The sequence below is a fragment of the Trachemys scripta genome, chromosome 19 (assembly GCF_013100865.1).
Source record: "Trachemys scripta elegans isolate TJP31775 chromosome 19, CAS_Tse_1.0, whole genome shotgun sequence".
Lineage (NCBI taxonomy): Eukaryota > Metazoa > Chordata > Testudines > Emydidae > Trachemys > Trachemys scripta.
Genome location: NC_048316.1, coordinates 3,452,466 through 3,470,848, shown reverse-complemented (window position 1 = coordinate 3,470,848; position 18,383 = coordinate 3,452,466). Strand labels below are relative to the sequence as shown.

At 39.5% G+C, this 18,383-nt stretch overlaps 1 protein-coding gene across 5 annotated transcripts in view; it reads right to left on the bottom strand.

Annotated features, from left to right (window-relative positions):
* Nucleotides 1-548: 548 nt before the first annotated feature.
* The window catches only part of CEP104 (centrosomal protein 104), a 34,665-nt gene continuing 16,830 nt past the window's right edge, over nucleotides 549-18,383 (bottom strand). For 4 of the 5 annotated variants that reach the window (XM_034753398.1, XM_034753396.1, XM_034753397.1 and 1 more), the window contains exons 12-22: nucleotides 17,300-17,473; nucleotides 13,406-13,582; nucleotides 12,770-12,976; nucleotides 12,058-12,174; nucleotides 10,920-10,956; nucleotides 10,199-10,280; nucleotides 9,411-9,519; nucleotides 7,146-7,284; nucleotides 6,611-6,678; nucleotides 5,602-5,692; nucleotides 549-4,778 (exon numbers count right to left, since the gene is read on the bottom strand). In XM_034753398.1, coding sequence (XP_034609289.1) covers nucleotides 4,642-4,778; nucleotides 5,602-5,692; nucleotides 6,611-6,678; nucleotides 7,146-7,284; nucleotides 9,411-9,519; nucleotides 10,199-10,280; nucleotides 10,920-10,956; nucleotides 12,058-12,174; nucleotides 12,770-12,976; nucleotides 13,406-13,582; nucleotides 17,300-17,473 — 1,338 coding nt within the window. In that variant the 3' untranslated portion in view covers nucleotides 549-4,641. The remainder of the gene's footprint in view (nucleotides 4,779-5,601; nucleotides 5,693-6,610; nucleotides 6,679-7,145; nucleotides 7,285-9,410; nucleotides 9,520-10,198; nucleotides 10,281-10,919; nucleotides 10,957-12,057; nucleotides 12,175-12,769; nucleotides 12,977-13,405; nucleotides 13,583-17,299; nucleotides 17,474-18,383) is intronic. The other variant, XM_034753399.1, reaches the window with a different exon arrangement.

Genomic DNA, 18,383 nt, shown 5'->3' with positions numbered 1-18,383 from the left:
AATAGAATTGGAGATTCCAGAAAGAAGCAATACTGAATTCCTGAAAACAATGCCAAGTTCATCCCCAAATTTATCTGCTACTCAAAATGATGAATAACAATAGAAAATATGGCCTTTATTCCAATTCCTGGGCTTAACCTATAAATGATGTAGTTATAAAAGTCTATCCCCTGGCCGTTTTCTGGACTTCCCCCTAGTCAAAATAAGAGACAGCGAGCATCTTTGCTGCTGCAGTTATGCGAAGGATTTAACTAAATGCCTTTGTTTTAACTATTAATCGCCGGATTCAAAAGACACCACACTGTAAGAAGAGTCACATTTACCAGTGCAGTGCACCCCAGGAGGGCCCAAACCAGCAAATATTTATACACAAGAACCTTTTCAGACAGCAGTAGGTCCATCGAATTCCGCGTATAAAAGATGACAGGTTTGGGCCGTTCAAAGGTAAGCTGTACTCTGGCATCTTATCAACTGACCCTACAGTCACTACACAAGCTAAACTCTGAGCAAAGTCAACAGGACTTTTGCCTGCATAAGGGACTCCAAGATCAGGTTCTAAAATGGAGACAATTTAATTTCTAACAAATACGTGAAGGAGTGTTTAAAGGTTACATACAACAGCATTTCAAATGCAAGTGCTGCAATGTGCTTATAAAATTCATAGACATGTTGTACACAGCACATAAGCTCTATAAAAACTGTACACTACAAATATAGAATAGTATATACAAAATACAATAAATACAGCAAATTCGTATCAATGTGGCAAAAGAAAAAAATATTGCTTTCAGATTACTATAATCCCGTATTTCTGAATCCTGCAGTGGACAATGGTGCAGAACAATTGATTTTATCTCGGAAGGAAATGTCTTGAAATTTACAATGAATAAAAGGTGTTTTAAGGTCTGTTCCAGGATGTGCACGTACTGTGTTTTAACACACTACACCTCAGAACTCCGTGTTCTGTTTAAAGCAAAACTGCACAGTGGAATGTCGATTTATGAATGTTTATTTTACTAAAAAGCTAATGAGAGAAACTGTTATTATGAAATTAGGACCCTGAAAATAGCCAGGGGAGAAGGTCACTAGAGCTAAAGCTTTAATATATATATATATATATTTTTTTAAAAAGAGATTTTTATTTTTTAGTAATTATAGTTCTTAAAACCCTTTCCCATTTTTAAGGCAATATTCAACCAACCTCTGGGATTCTATTTAGAGCTGAGTCTTGGCATTAACTAAGATTTGGGCAGCACTCCTCCTTGAAAAGGCTAGACTTATGAGTAAACAGAAGGGAAAGCCAAATTTCACCAAGGGTACCGGCTCTCTCCTCTCAGTATACACGGCTTTTGTTAGTGTCTCCAAGCATCATTTTGGTGGGCTGAGCTACAGAGGGGAAATCAGTCTCAAGACTATACTCCTCCCCTAATGCTACCAGCATTGGAGCTACACTGGTGGCAAATAATGGGCCACAAATTTCCTAGAGAGAGACAACCTATGAGGTATACCATATTTTCCTTCTCTTGCAGTCAGTGCTCCTGCTAATACCTAAGGAAGCTGCTTGTCCACACACACAAGGAAGGGCATACAGTTAAACATTTTACTACGCATTTACACTACTGTTCTTAGTAACAATTTAACGAGCTTCAAATTTCTGTGGTTATACAATCTGTTCCCTTCTAATCAAGAAGTATTTTCTCCTGCAACAGACACTTCCCCCTCCCACTATATATCCTTTCCTGGTAGCAGGTTTCTCTTAGCCCACTCTTACAATATCAAACAATTCTATCGAAAGGAAGCTTTTGCCATCCCCACAGACTACTGGGCAGTGGAGCAACAATCTTATTCAGCTCTTTGGGAGGAAAGTGACGTAGAAGTGCAGCATGTTATGTTAAAAGTTAAATAATAAATAGATTGGGTTAACACTTCAAACAGCTGCTCACGAACACATAGCTGTAGAATAAGCTAGACTGCGGGTGAAATTCCAGCCCCACTGAAGTCAATAGTAAGACTTCTATTGAATTCAACAGGGCCAGGATTTCACAATGCGTTTTTATGAATAGGTTTGTCTCTTATTTGCAGTTCAGAAAGTGTTACGTTGTCCGAGCAAATAGGATGGAGAAATCATTGATGGAGACTACGTGGCTGTCAAAGAGGCTATTTAAACAGCAACTTTTCTGGCACTTTGGTGACTTAAAAAAAATTAAAATTTATTGGGAACTTTTATTGTCTATTGGAGAAACACATTTTGGTATATGTACTGCACTAACTGTGCACAGCAAATGCAGGTTGTAAAATCCACTGAAAAGTGTAGTAAAAGCCTTTGAACAGTAACTTCTCTCCCTCTAGAGAAACTGTTTTTCAAAGCTACACTTCCTGGTAGCTTTTACTCACAGACATGTATTGTTATAAGGGCTGATCCAAAACCCACTGAAGTCAATTAGAATCTTTCTATTAAACTTCACTGGGAGTCGAATTAGGTCCTAAATGAAGTATACATTATTGTTACAGAAAAATCATTTGCATAATCTCAGTTTAGAAACATAGCAGTTTTGAGCTGAAGCATCCAAGAGAAATGACTAGCTTTTTACAGTTCTGTAAGTTAAATGACCAAAAATAATTTTGTCCACTTTTGCTAAAACAAAATTTGCCCCCTCAACCAATAACCTGCCTCCCAGAATGATTAGGTTTCAGAATGATTAGAAACCCCTGAACAGATGGGATTGCTGTAGACACATTGATGGTTCTATAATTAAGGTTCAGTCAGTGGGTGTTGCTGAATTACTATCAAATCATGTTAGTATGTGGCATAATGGATAATTACAGTCTTCAGAGAGTGGGATGATTTTTTGCTTTACAAGATGTTAGGGTGGATAACAGAGAACAAGGCAGTTGACAAAAACTTTTCAGATTCTTGTTCTGCTTATAAACTGGGCACCTTATGGGTAGAGAGAAGCTACAGGTTGGGTCTGGCAGGATTCAAAATATGTTCCTGGCCTGCACTGGTGACTCTCCAATGTTATTTCTGAATTAAACAGCTCTGGTAGAGTTTTAATTTAGGGAAATTGCTATTTCACAAGTTCACTGCTCCAGGTGTGTATCTGTTCACATGAGTCTGTCTAATCATATTTATAAAATAAATTGTTTTGGAAGTACAATCTGCTTTTTTAAACATGACTAACTGACAGAATAATTTATGCTTAAGCCCTTGCTATAAATGTCTAACAGGTACTCTGTATAAACAGGTATATTTTTCTATGTATATGTAGTTATAATAGAATATAAAAGCTGCTACCTGAAATATTCATTATACTGATCATATCAGACTTGGATCTGGAGATAAGACAGCCAACCCAAAGGAATGTAAGAGCAGTTAAAGTTTTTCTAGAAAGAGCATATTGTTTACCCACATCATTCTGTGGCTACGTAACATTGGCCAGCTAGAGAATTTCAAGGTGTCTAGTAAAGGAATACTTTTAGCTGCTCAAGACTTACTTTCTACTTTAATTTTTGTTAGCTGTACATTAGAACAGTTGGGTTGTGACACTTCTATGACACAAACTTAACTTCAGCAAGGCTACTGTGATTGCAATACAGCTATTGTGTTTCTAATATTCAGTGATGTGTTTCAAAGCCTAAATATGAGAATTTCTCTGTAGATTGGTTTTGATTTGCTGGAATGGTGCAGAAATACCTACAGTATAGGTCTACTATGTGTAAGTGATACTATAGTCTTATTGTAGCTCTATTTCTATACAACTAGTACTTATTTCCCCTCAATCAGGTATGTAGTGACACTATGACTTTTACTGTGTCACACAACCAAGCAAGTTTTGGCAAAGAACAATTACCAACAAATTGTATAGTGACTTCATTAAACTGATAAAGTCACATGATACAATGATTGCATTCCCTAGATGTTTGGGGAGTATTTGTAAGCGAACATTAGCTTTGGTTCAAAGGAACAGATACTTCAAAGCTTTGTTCTGAAAACCTGATGTAGTTTGAATCAGAAGGGCTAGAGTCTCAGCTATGCTCCGCGGAAGGGCCAAAAGAGCCAGTTGTGGCTTCCTGATCCTGGGGCCAGTTCCTTACTTGTCCTAGCATCCAGGATGCTCGTTACACTAGCTACCACCCTAGTCCCATGGGACAATACACTGACCAGGGATAGCCGAAGCATGCTCTATTTTGGCCAGGATCTCTACATTGGTTGCTGCTGCAGTGGATAGTTCAGGATCTGGCTATGCTGGATCTATACGACTAGGGACTCCCCCAGGCTGAGAGAATCCTCATCAGGGAAGGTTCGGCTGCTTTCTGCTCCCTCCATGCTATTGGGGAAGTGCAAAAGGAGTGCAGCAGGCCAGAGGCGCTGTCCCCAAAAGACTGCACATCACTAAAAGTGAGATGCAGGTTCTTGGGATAATTATACACAACACTGCACAGAGAGAACCAATATCTAAGCTTTAACTATTGGGTAAATGAAGCAGTCAAACACTATTTGTGGTTGATAAACAGCAGTGTGTAGTTCAGGTGAAATGGATGATGTGGGGCTCCTATCACTTGTAAACAAATCTTGGAAATGTTGTGCATCACATAAAACTTGCTCAGTTATGGAGACAAAGGAAACAAGTACTTCTCATGTCATCGCTTTGCATATGTTCTGCCAGTGCTTTTATTCAGGCCCCCTTTTGGGGTAGGGATCTTGCTTCCTACAGAGGGGGGTCGAAACTTTGTTGCTGTAGGACCTGATTTGGTTATGGTTAATCCTGCTGCTTTCCCTGGGAAAAGAACATACAGATTATCAATCACAAACAAATACTGCACATCTCTTGCATTTCAAGTACATGCCTGAGCTACAACATTGACAGAAATAATAAGATTGACTTTGAAGTGACAGGATTATTTACAGGCATGGTAATAGGAGATGGATCGTAAGTTTGAATCCAGGCCAGAGAGTAAACATTAACATCTGACATCAACATACCATCAGTTTGTTCAGAGACCCACCATATGTGGTCAGAGTTCAGTTCCCATCTACTTACCTGCCTCAGGCATATGTATGATGCTTATCAACCCCAGTGTCCTAATTTCTAGTTCTCTACAGGACAGATAAAGACTACCTATTCACTTCACTCCATTCCATAGTTAGGATTAGATTAGCATCTCTAATTGGCCCCTCTCAAGCCTGAGGCACATTGACAGTATAGGATTTAAGCGGCTGCCTGTGCACTATTGGATCTGTTCAGTTCATAGCATACCGTAGGATACAAGAGGGCAACTACAGCAAGAAGAGTCTTTGGGGCATGCTGCTCCATAAAATGAGACAAACGATAAGACAAAATTAAAAACTTCTCCATTCCATTACAACAGCGCATCTGTGCTGAAGTCATTGAGATTGACTGGAGTATCAGAAGGTAATTTGCCCTCTGTGTGCGCTATTTTATACTAACATATTTAGAAATACAGAGTCAGCATATACAAATACTTGAATAATGCATTGAATGGTTATTGACTAAGGATCAACCTGCTTTCTAGAATAGAGCCTTCTGCTTAAATAAGTGAACAAAGTGAAAAGCATAGTAATCACAAAGAAATCCATACCAGGCTGCATCAGCAGGGTTTTATTTAGTGTATGCGCCCGCCGCAGATTCATTCTACAGCCATCTTTGCCCATTAGGTGAGATTTCCAGGCCTAAGATAAATTAAGAAACAAGTGCTGTTACAAAAGCAGAGAAATAGCAGGTCTTTCATACGAACGCTATTTCTGTATCTACACATATGCGCAGGCATGCGCACGCACACACAATTTTTACAGCATCAAAGGAAAAATGAAATGCTAGGTGTTATTTTACTGAGAAAAGCAAGCAGATTTCAATAGTTTTGGCCTGCACTAAGGACAAAATCAGGAACATCTCACAGACAGCTTGGGTTTAAGATGACACGCTGTCTCATTCTTTTGCCTATTAACTACTGTCTTGATCAGATTTAGAAAAGACCTCTGAATGAAAACCAAACATGGATAATCAATTCCTGCTGTAACCTGAACAAGCCTAAATGTAACTCCATCAAATCACTTAACAAAGGAAATTAAGGTGGGGGGAGAATTAGAGGCATCACTTTCTGCTCCAAGGCTGATTTCAAAAGAAGCAAGGCGGCCATTAAAATCTTTTAGAACAGCCTTTGAAAGTAGTTTGCTACCAGTTTGCATTTACTATCATTGTTCTAAGCAACAGAGAGTCCTGTGGCACCTTTAAGACTAACAGATGTATTGGAGCATAAGCTTTCATGGGTGAATGCCCACTTTGTCGGACGCATGCGACGAAGTGGGCCATCACCCACGAAAGCTTATGCTCCAATACATCTGTTAGTCTTAAAGGTGCCACAGGATTCTCTGTTGCTTTTTACAGATCCAGACTAACATGGCTACCCCTCTGATACCCGATACCTATCATTGTTCTAGAATCTGAAGCCACAGGCAGAGACTCCAGGCACTTTTTGATATGGTTATGTTCAGGCAATGTAGGTAATTTCAGTGTTAAAGGACAAATTATTGAAGTCTTAGTAACAAGACTAGCAAGACCAATTTGACACCACACTCATTTTCTCTTACCTCCTCTCCTGGGGCGAAGTTTTCATGGCACAATGGACAATGGTTTGCCACCTTTTCTGGTTTTGCAGCTGAAATGATTAGAAAGAAAAAAGAGTTACGCTATTGCCACGTGCTTTGCCAAATGCGAGAGGAACAGATCGATCTCTGCCTGTTTCTGTGAGCAAGAGATGGAACTAGCTGCTATTCTACCTTCCCCTGCCTAGTCAAGAAACCGATCTCATGATCAAGGGAGAACAGCTAACACGGAAGTGCCTTCAGCTTATTCTACAGTGATGAGGAGCAAACTAAACTGTGGAGCAATCTTAAGGGGTTTTCTGTTCTTGCTCTGTAGACACTCCCACATGCGTTAATAGGAGTTAAGTGCAGGGAGCACTGAAAAGCAAAAACATTTAGGCCAAAAATATTCAATCCTTAGCCTCAAGTTAGGATTCCAAATCCATAGTTCAGCACCTACATAGAAGTGGCCTGATTTTCCAAAGGAATTGAGTCCTTGCAGCTCCCCCTGGCGTCACTTATTCCATTTGAAACTACTCACGATTGCAAGTCTTTCCCTTCACATGTTTGGGCAGTTCCTCTTTTGGAATGGCCTCGCTACAGCGCTGACATTTCCCAAAGCCATCTTTTTTATCACACTCAGTCAGCAAGTGCTCGGTCAGGCTTGCTATCTCCACCACCTGCAACAGGAAACCAGACAGGTGGCTGAGAATACAAGAGATACAGGAATAGACTTGTATTGTGCTATGAAATAAAGAATAATATTTTCCAAAGATCTCAAGTGACTTTAGAGCTCAAATCTCATTTTTAAAAGTGACGTAGGCACTTACAAGCCTAAATGTCATTGAAAAATCAATGAAACTTGGGCTCCTAATTCACCTTTGAAAATGGGGCTCAGGGTAAAATTTCAAAAATGCCTAAATCTGATAAAACTCTGCTTGTGTTTCTTACACATGTAACCTGCACATTTAAAGTGAAACTGTAACACTAAGGCTTAAAAATAAAACAAGGAAAGATCACTTAAAACTTGTTCCTGTGTTTAACTCTATTCTTACCTTTAAATACAGTTGTTAGAAATGATTCCATGTATTGTACTCTGTATGAACATAGAAGTTGCTGACACTGCATGTATGTACAGGCAGGCACGGAGACAAAACAGGAACACATGCTTCTTTCTGGGACAATCTTTGCACAACATAGCTAGCAGCATCTAGATAGATGCTTCAAAGCCACCTTGACTGCCAGTGGCTGAGTAAAGAAATGAAAGATTCACATTGAACACCTCAGTAAGGGCTCCTAGGCCAAGTTCATCCCGAAATAAATGGATGCAACTCCCTTGGAGGTCTCGGGGCCAACAAGTGTTGTAAGCTGAACTTCAGGTAGAAGTTGGTCACAAAGCAGATGTAAATATTGAAGTAAATTTGGACTGATTTAAAAATCAGTGGGTATACAAAATAACGGAGCTTACACACTGAAGAACAGAAAGGTAGAGGTGGGAGGAGGAACAGGAAAAGCAATTGAAATAAGCTACCCCTGGCCTCTCTCACTTTTTAGTGCTTGTTTGAATTGCTTCTCCTGCTACATCCCTCTTCTCCCCACCCAAGGTGTATCTTAAATTGAAAGCGCAAAACAAATGTATGACAAATTGGAACAAGTTACTCGACAAGTAACACCGGAATGTTAAAGTGCCCCCACAAATAAATACATATCTGAAACAGGGCTCACACTGAGCTGGTTAGCAGTCATATGGCATGCTGCCTTATTCTCCAGGATCTCAGCGCTTTTTAAAAGACAAAATCTAGTCTCTAGATGTGATAATTGTCGAGACAGCCTCAAAAACATGTATGGAGCGAAACTGATAAAGTGATGCCTGCCCACATTTGCAGAGCCTGAACCAATGGCACCGAGTGTTATCAGCTGCCCGATTCATCTCAATGGGAGCTTACTGAGATGCCTAAAATGTTAACAATACAACTGATTGTCAGACTGTGTAAAAAAAAGGAGAAGGAGGGTTAGATTATGAAAATCTGCACATTCACAATCTACTGTGAATGACAGCTCCCTTTGGCACCTGCAGCAAATTTGTTTGTGAGACACTGCTACGTTCCTCCCTCAACGAAGAAAGAGTTGAGCCCAGCAGAACCCGATTGAGGGGAAGCCAAACGCAAGGAGCCCAGCAGAGCCAGGGGTGTATTAGGACCCAAGTGGGGGGAAAGCCGAGCCCAGAGAGCCTGTGTGATCATATTTTGAACATCTGCGTAATCAACTCTGACTATGACTCTTCTATGGGCACAGCTGATTTTGTGGGTGGAGTTTGAAGAGTATCACTAACTTCTCCTCCCCCAGTATGACATCTGGTCTGAAATGATTTAGAATTTCATATACAGCAAGAGCTCTGATTTTCACACATGCATCTGCAACTTACACTGCGTAGCAGTGATTCCCCTATAGATGTGACACCGCCTTTCCTTCCAAACAACACTATTTAAAAGATATTTGTCCTAACCCAGAAGAGAGATCCACTTCATTTCCAGTTTCCTCATTCTAATGGTGCTGTTACATTTTAAATGGACAAGTATGTTGAGCAGATTTACTCTGGTTGTTAATCTGGTTCCTTATACTGCTCCTCTCCTCGTGTTATTGTCCAGGACAAGGATTTTGCTGTAAACAGAACTTTTTGTTAAACAGCAATTTTCATCTTTTGCAGCTTATCAATTGACAACAGAATAGTTCACTGCTTGTGTTAGTTCTGGAATGTGTATGTTAGGTTGTAGATTGATACAGGCTTTTGAGTCCAATGCCTGACCTGTTTGCAGTGCTCACATCTTGTCAACATAGGGCAATGTTTCCAGTAATGGAGATCCAAGCCTTCCTCTGTGAAGGATTCGTCCCTTTCACCACAAAAAATGCATAGGCTGGAGAAGACAGAGGAAGAACAACCAATGCTATAGATTACTAAAAGAAACAGGTAGTCCAAGTTGAGGGGAAATATCTTCCAGTTTAAAATAATTCTATGATATAGACAGTTTTTTTTGTACAAAACATCTTCCCTACAGAATTCCCGCCTCTGATTGGGCTCAGGGAGAGACTTTTGTAAAGTTGTAATGTAGCTATAACTAAAAACGTTCACTCAATGAGAGAGACGTTATTACAAATAAATACTGGGGAGAGCTCACTTGGACAGTTTACCTGATCCCAGAAAGCATTCTGTATCTTCATCAAGCCCCTAAGTGTGACAATCTTAGTCTTAGCTTTGCCTCTGTTCCTGTAGCAGTGATAGGCTGTTATATTGTGACAGTTTTCTAATCCATGGACACAACTTCTCAAACACATGTACAAACCTCACACTGTACAAGTGGTGAAGGATATGTAATCCTGATTTGTCCATTATTAATTATATTTATTTTGGAAGATAAAGAATAAGGAGGAAGAAATTAAAATATTCAAAATGGCCCCTATTAATACTTAACAATTTAAATCTTATTTAATGAACTGTCCACAAATGTCAGTATAGATATTTGCATTTGGATGATCACTAACTGCTCTTTAGCAATTACTCTTTTAAAGTGGTTAGAAGCTGCTGCTTTTACTTACTTATCTAAATAATTTGCAACCGAGGAATGATCATCTGGAATCTCTGTTGCCGCAGGTAGGGTGACTTTCTTTACCTGCTCACCTGTAACAAGGAATCTATTAAACTCAATAGATGGTTCTTAGTTCTTTTTGGATAAATATTGTTTCTCAAGGTCTTAATGGTAACTGACTATTTGGAGCAGTACACTCCTAAACATCGAAAAGTAACTAAAGCGTACGCAGTGCCAAGAGGAAACGGTTCCTGGATACAGCAGGACAATTGCTTGCCTTTTGGGTGCACTGCCATATACAAAACAGCAGCAATGGACCGTTTGCACACACAGTCACCACTTAAAATATTGGTGAACATTTTGAAAATAAAGCGGCAGATGATTGTACCTCAGTGTGAGGAGAAATCCAAACTGGCTTCAATCCAAGCCAATCTGATAGAATCAAGCCAATCTGATCTGGTGCAAGAAACCACCCACCTAGCTGATGGCAACCAATGTTGGCACACTAAATGGTCAGTTCTCCCCTGAAGACTGAATGATTCTGTCAGATTGAGGTCAACCAATCCAAAGCTCTAGGATTGGTGTGTTTCTGAACTCCGAGGAGTCAGTGTGCATTATGTCATAGCCAGTCATCTACTGGTTGCCATGTGTCCTAACTACTTCCCCATCCAAAACATTTCAAGGTTAATTTGGTTTCTGTGTTTCTTTGAATAGTTTTAAGCTTTACCTACCTTGAGTCTTTGGCTTTTGAAAATCATTTTCTTTCTCCTGCCAAACAGAGAAGTAGATGTCAGTAACTGCCTTGGTGACTAAGGCACCAGCCAAGAAAGAATGATTTCTTGGTATTTCAAGAAAGAAGAAATCCAGAGAAAGTCCCGTCAGTGAACAAATGAGATGCACGGTCAAGGCAGCATAGGTTGTGGTGCAGACAGGCAACCTTCCCAAAGAGGATGTCTCCTGTGTGCTGGGTCACAACAGTGTTCCTCCGGTAGACATATTCCTTTCCCTGCCTTGGTACAGGCACGTATATTGCAACAGAGTGGGCAACAGCCCCCTCTACCATGTCAGGGTGCAGTTATTAACCTTTTAAAGTCAAGTATATTCAAATCCAATTGCTGACAATTATATAGTATAGCATCATTCTAAAGTGACCTACATGAGTTATGTATAGCAGGGGTAGGCAACCTATGGCATGCGTGTCAAAGGCGGCATGCGAGCTGATTTTCAGTGGCACTCACACTGCCTGGGTCCTGGCCACCGGTCTGGGGGGCTCTGCATTTTAATTTAATTTTAAATGAAGCTTCTTAAACATTTTAAAAAACCTTATTTACTTTACATACAACAATAGTTTAGTTATATATTATAGACTTATAGAAAGAGACCTTAAAAAAAAATTAAAATGTATTACTGGCACACAAAACCTTAAATTAGAGTGAATAAATGAAGACTCGGCACACCACTTCTGAAAGGTTGCTGACCCCTGATGTATAGTATCCTTGCACTGCTCTAACAAGTACTTGGACATTTTAAAGCCTGTAGAAGCAGCCTCCAAATACCACATGATGGATTAAACAATTCTACATGGATGCAATTTTTGTACCACTGTACCAAAAACAAAGCATAGAATTTTAATTTTGACTTCTCTTTCTGCTGTGAATAAAGACCAGTCCCTTCATGTATTTCAGTTAAACTTCTTGTGGTTTAATATAGTACCAGAGTTATCACAAAGCAGCTTTCATCTCACAGAACACAGCAGCTTAATCTCTTTCCAGCATCCATCAGGAAAAAATAATAGGACCAGTACCTGTAATTACTCCACCATTACAAGATAATTTCAACCCAGGACATCTGATCAAAAATGATATTGACCTTTCCAGCCTGAACTTCTGCCTGGATCTCCTTCAGTGCGGCTAGCTGCCCTTGCAGGACCTTAATCTCCTCTTTCTTCTGTTTTTCTGCTTCTTCTGTGGCCGCCTTTTTCTGTGCCTGTTAAGAAATACTCTTTCAGTTACAGCGGTTTTGTAATACTCTCATATACAGGGAGGGATGCAAAAACACCATTTAATCTAGAACATAAAATTGTTTTCTTACCATGTGTAAAACTAACAACTGGTCCATCACAATATAAACAAAAAAAGATCTTCTATGCTAATTTTAAATAAATGCATTATGATTTAGACATGTTTATCCTATAAATACCCCACTGACAGATAATGAATAAATTAACATATCTTCCATTCGTCCCAGTCACAGAATGACCATACTGCCATTGAAACCTAGATTTTTACCTTACTGATGTGAAAATATTGTTATTGTTTCAGAAATATAATCTGTGCTTTTTTCCATGCTTGATCCCTATTATAACAGTGAATATAAATCAATTTATATAGTAAAGTGAGGGCGAGTCTGTTTTTTACTATACAACCGTGATATTTACAATTATGAAATTCTGCCGTAAGTGTTATAACAATTTTTCTATATGATCAGTGCAGCTACAAATTCAATATACGGGGTTCCACCAAGACACTGCTGAAAATACAGTATCTTAATACGCTGCACACTTTCCAGTCTTATTACTTACCCTAAGCTCAGCCTCAGTAAGTCTACCATCTATTTTTGTAAATCCATCGAAGAGTGTTTTATAGAGAACATTCTTGCGTGTGTTGGCATCATCTGGAGGAAGATAGTCCAGTATAATGGCCTGGTGCTGCCTGTACATGTCGAAGATAATCCGTAATGCTGTATCGCGTACCTCATATACTCTGTGCTCCAATGCCCCTGTCGCAAACTGAAAATATTGGTGAAAAAGGTTATTCTAATTTTCTTCTGGAGTTAAACTGGGCTGGACTATTCTCACCACATTGGGGGAAAAACAAAGGTAGCTTTAAACCACCGTCACCAGCCCCATTTCCACTGTGTGCTGAGCACAGCTCGGTCAGGCCAAAGGATCTGTCCCTTAATCTGGAGTGATTGCCCACTGCAATGGGAGCATTGTTATTGCCTAGTTAGACAGACCGACCGAAAGACATGTTTCTCCAACCAAGTATCCTTTATAGCTTTTCTTTTGCATTATGGATCTTCACAAGGTTGACTAATGCCACCTAGAGAAGCTCACTGGGCCTCATTAACTGGTGTATGCGCCAGACACTCTAACACAAATAAACTAACATTCATCCAAGAAAAAGAGACTTAAAATACTGTAGTTTCAGACTCTTACCCTCATGACGTTGTCAATGGTAAACCCAGAGTTTTCTGTTCCCAGGTCTTTCAACAGCCGTTCCACCAAGTCCACCTGACTCATTGCCAGATGAGTAGGGGAATTTGGTTTCAATGGCTGGACCAGATGAACCGGAATGATTTGAAGAGGTTTAACTTCATTACATAGTGCCATTTCCTGTAGGGAAATACAGAGTTAACTCGCGCAGGAAAATGCTGAAACACAGGATGAAATGGTTTGCAAAGCCAATGTTATTCAGGACCTCATAACCAAGAATGTCCCGTGTTAGTTACAATGAGGTAAGCCTTTCAGGAGAGGCAGATGGTCAATAACTATTTCAACACAGTCTGCTGTACACAGCATAAAGAGAAGGAAAAAAAAAAAAGTGTCAGTCTTGCTATTGACAACAGCTTTATTGACAAAGAACATGCACATATTGCATCTGCTGAGAAATATGTATTTCACTGGGACCTTTCATCTGAACAAGACCTGCAGAATTGGATACTAAGTTTTTTTGTTTTAAAAAAACTGAAGTAGAGAGAAAATTTCCTAGAAGAAGTCTGATGATAATGCCTCAAGACTGATCTCAGGCAAGTGCTTCAGCAGAGGAAATCAACCACCTCACATTTTATTGATCTACTAAGGAAACAGCCTCATAGCTGAATTCTGTTATCATAAGATGCTTGCTGTTCAGTTATTTCAATGCTAGACAGTACCTATTCTAGCTGTGTGCACAAAACTGATAATTTTAACATGTCTGTAGAAAAAAAATAAAGTAACTTTCACTTAACATTTTAGTTTTATTAGGCTAGATTCTGATTTCAATAAGAAGCCTGGACTAAATCCACTAGCTCCTGATCTAGTATGTAGCATAACAGATCAGAATCTGACCCATTGAGTAAACTTAACAAATAAATCCAGTTATTTTTCCCTGTGAATAAATATTAATATGCATGAATCAATAATTGTTCCTTCCACTAATGAACAGTGAAGACTAGCATTTTCATATGTTCTGTGCTTTTATGAAGGGTAAAGAAATGCATATTTCTAGGACAGTTCTCCATTCCTACATAAGTGCTAAATCCTAAAACATGGTTAATGCAATTGGAGGTCTCACTTGTGTTCAAATTACACTAATTTTTGTGCCCATTTAATTTCTTCAATGCCACATCGCAAAGATAAGGTTTTGGTTTGTATTTTTTAACATTTCAAGTAATGTTTGTAATTTGGTTCATTGGTTTATTTTTACTTTCAGTGTGGTGCCAAGCATCATTATTGTCTTCAACACCAAAAAAAAGTCATGACATTTAGTTTAATAGTTGTGCTTTAAATTTGCTAAGGTCACATGAAAAAGGAGAAAAGGATATTTAAGCTAAGGTTTCCTCACTTGTCTAAGGAGCTACCAACAACAAGTAAATTAAAAGAAACACCCAAGTCAGTTGTGACAATAGAAGTATGGAAGCACAGGCACCAGATCACGAGGCTATGAAGCCAGGTAGTATTCCCTTGAAATCACTGCACTCTGTCCTCTTGTAAGCAAACCTGACAAAAAAGGGAACAATAGAGAAGGAGCCAGACATTAGTTCAGGTAGGTTGTGCAGAAAGAAGAGTCTGTTTTAACAGGTTTACTGCAACATAGCAGTAAACTATTGGTCTTGCCAGCACAACTGACTGAATATTGGTTGCCAGTGGCTAGAAAAAGAGAGAGTAACAGCTTACAGGAGAAAAGTGAGACATGTGAAGCAGCTTGCACCAGGATCACAAGAATATGTAGTGGATACACATGGAGGAAGAACACTGATCTGCCGGCACCCATTGCACAGGATAATTTATGAACCTTTCATTTGCACGGTCTGTGTGGGACCCCTGTGCCAAAGGAGTAAGTGGCATTAGAGAAACAGCTTCTTTCATAAATTGGTTTGATTTTAAGTGATTATGGAGCAATGTTTCATTTAAACTTAGTTCATATTTTTTAAAGGACACATGAATGATCTGCATTCACTTTTCAAGTAAGAGGCAAACCTACAGGAAAAGGTACTAAGTGTATATAGGAAAAGGGCTGCTTGACCATCTTTTATACCTCCTGTAGGGAAATGTCATACAAAATACCTACCGTAATATTACACTGTCACTCTAAATATTTCTTAAGTTTTATTGTTTAGGTTCTATTAAGATTTTTTTTATTTTCTGCTAGCAATAATATAGTAAGTACATCTTCCTCCTTTTCCAAGTAACAGTACTCTATGTCCTGGCTACAAAACTACACCACTAATGGCTTCCTCATTTCCTTTCAAGTATACAATTACAAAATCTATTGTACATGAGCCAAGAGGTATTCATTAAATAAATAAGCCACCTTTGGCTTTAGAGTGACAAACCAGAGCAGTGCTCACACCATCCCTATTAAAACCTGAGTCAAGTCAGCAATGAAAGAAAAAGCTTTTCTCCCCATCTGGATGAATACAATAAAATAACCCAGAGACAGTGACTCACCTAGTACCCTCCTGGCACTATATTAACACATATACACACACAGAGAATTACTTTTCCTGCGTCGAAGTTTTACTGGAAAACAGAGTCTGTACTTCAACAGCAGTTCACAAATGCTCACTGCCACCACATGAGGAATGGTTTGTCAATTTTTAAATTGGCATTTTTTTTTCTTTTGCTAAATCGGATATTTATATCATTTGTTTACTTCTAATTAAACATTTCCCTTAGTTTTTATTGCAATTAGGTTAAAAGACTATAAAATGACTAAAATTCAGTCACAGAACAGGTAAGTTTATTTATAATTTTACAATTAGTTTGAGTGTAAATATATTTTCTTTTAATCAAAAATTCTACCATATTACAAATAGGAGACAAGGACTATCTAGGTACTTTCATAGCTCTCATCACTGCAGTACCCCTCAAATTAATCATAATACAAAAAGAATGGCAAACTAAACTTTGTGTCCATTCTGCTCTTGCAGGAGTAGACTGAAAGCTAGCAGATTACTCCACAACCAGTAGATTCGAGCAAGCTGCTGAAAAAGTAATTGTGAGGAAGCTAAGTCAAACAAATGGAGTTAGTTCCAACTACTGTGAGGTTCATGCGCATTATTTCTTCTGTGAGTGAGTTCCACAATTTAGGTCCAAATCCTCTGAGAGGTCTGTCTCCTGCATTCACAAGCAGTACAAGATGAATCTCAGGAGTTCCAGTTCACGAGATATTTCAACATTTTGAAATATGGTTTAATTCCAATTCAGCACAATATTTTGAAATTTCTTATGAACTGGAAATCCTGAAAAATATTTTGCTTCTTGTATACCAACACATTACATTTCCAAAAAAGAAACACGCTTTCCAGAGGGCAGCTGTTGACTAAAAGTGACTTTCTTGGCAGGATACCGCAGTGAAATGGACAAGAATGTCCATTTCAGTAAGCAGTTCAGCTGGAGTTTCCAAGTTTTGCAACTTTTGGGGTGGACCTTCTTGGGGCTGGCAATGGAGGGCTTCCAGACCTGAGGGCAAGCTGGCTTCTATGGCTGCCTGCCTGGGAGCTGAGCAGCACTGGAGGGAGCCGGCCCAGGAGTCTGGAAGTGTAATCTGTAATGAAGTATTGACCAGAAATATCACATTCAAACCAAAAAGCATAATTAACATTTAGTTTCAAAACAACCAAACCATGATATGGAGTTTATTTAGGTTAATCCAGCAGCAGTAAACTGATTACTATAGCACCAATATATCTTATTACATTTTCATATATTAACTTTACATTTGATTTTGGACAGATGTCATGCAGTCTGTGTCTTGGTGGCATTTTCAGTCTGTCGTATGTGTGGGTAAAACAGCTAAATGTTGTGTTAAAAGTCAGTCTAATATGCATTTCCAGATGACATTCCTACCTGAATAAAGTTGGCAGCCACAATACGAAGACGGGTTGAGGAGTCTCCTGTTCTAGAAAGCAGATTTGGAAGCGTTCTTTCCACACAATGAGCTGTTTCCAGTTTACCTAGTTTATGCTTTGGTATATACTGAGTGATGATCATTTTCAAAAGTTTCAGGGAAGCTTGGAAAACCTGAGTTAAAAAGATTATTAAAACAAAAAATATTTTAAAATTTCCTATTTCCATGTAATACAGGTCACACGCAGTAAACAAAAATACACTTTTACTGTATACCCAACTAAAACTTGGGGAGGGGTCAGCTTGGGAGGGCGGCCCCGGGGGCACTGCAGGTGCTCGGGGGATGGTGGGGCTGGGTCAGGCTTCCTACCCAGCTCCTGGGAAGCGGCGATCCCAGCCCCTAGCTCCACATGCTGCCTCTGCTCTGTCCCAAGCCCTGGTTCTGCAGCTGCCATTGGCTGGAAACCACGGCCAATGGGAGCTGCGGGGGCGGTGCCTGTGGGCGGAAGCAGCACTGTGGAGCTAGGAGCTGAGGGAGGAGAGTTCCTGTCACCCTTCTGGGGAGCCCCCCCGGCAGATAAGCACCGTCCCACACCCCAACCTCCAGCCTGGAGCCCCCCCCGACACCCAAACTCCTGCTGCTCCAGCAGAGTCCGGTGCACCTGGCCCGGGAGCTGCCTGAGCTGCTCAGGAGGCCCCTGGGCCAGGTGTACTGGCCACTGCAGAAGTCACAGAATCCGTGACTTCCATGACAAACACGGAGCCTTACCCATAAAATATACTATTTGCTAAATAACCTAAGTTTCTCTTTCTACTATAGCATTTACGTTCTGTATAAAAGTTTCATAAAATTTATTGAGCACTGTCACTATTCTTGGTGGTATGCAATATACAGACCACCCAAGATGCTCACATTTTATAAACTATTAAAATATTTACCTCTATATTATGCAGTTCCCTAAATTCTACAGCAATTAAAAACCTGCATGAACTCACATTTTTGTAAAATCGCACCTATTATTCAAAGCCAAAATTAATATAACAGCATTCCCTTTTGGAGTGTAGGCTACTCAAATATTTAATA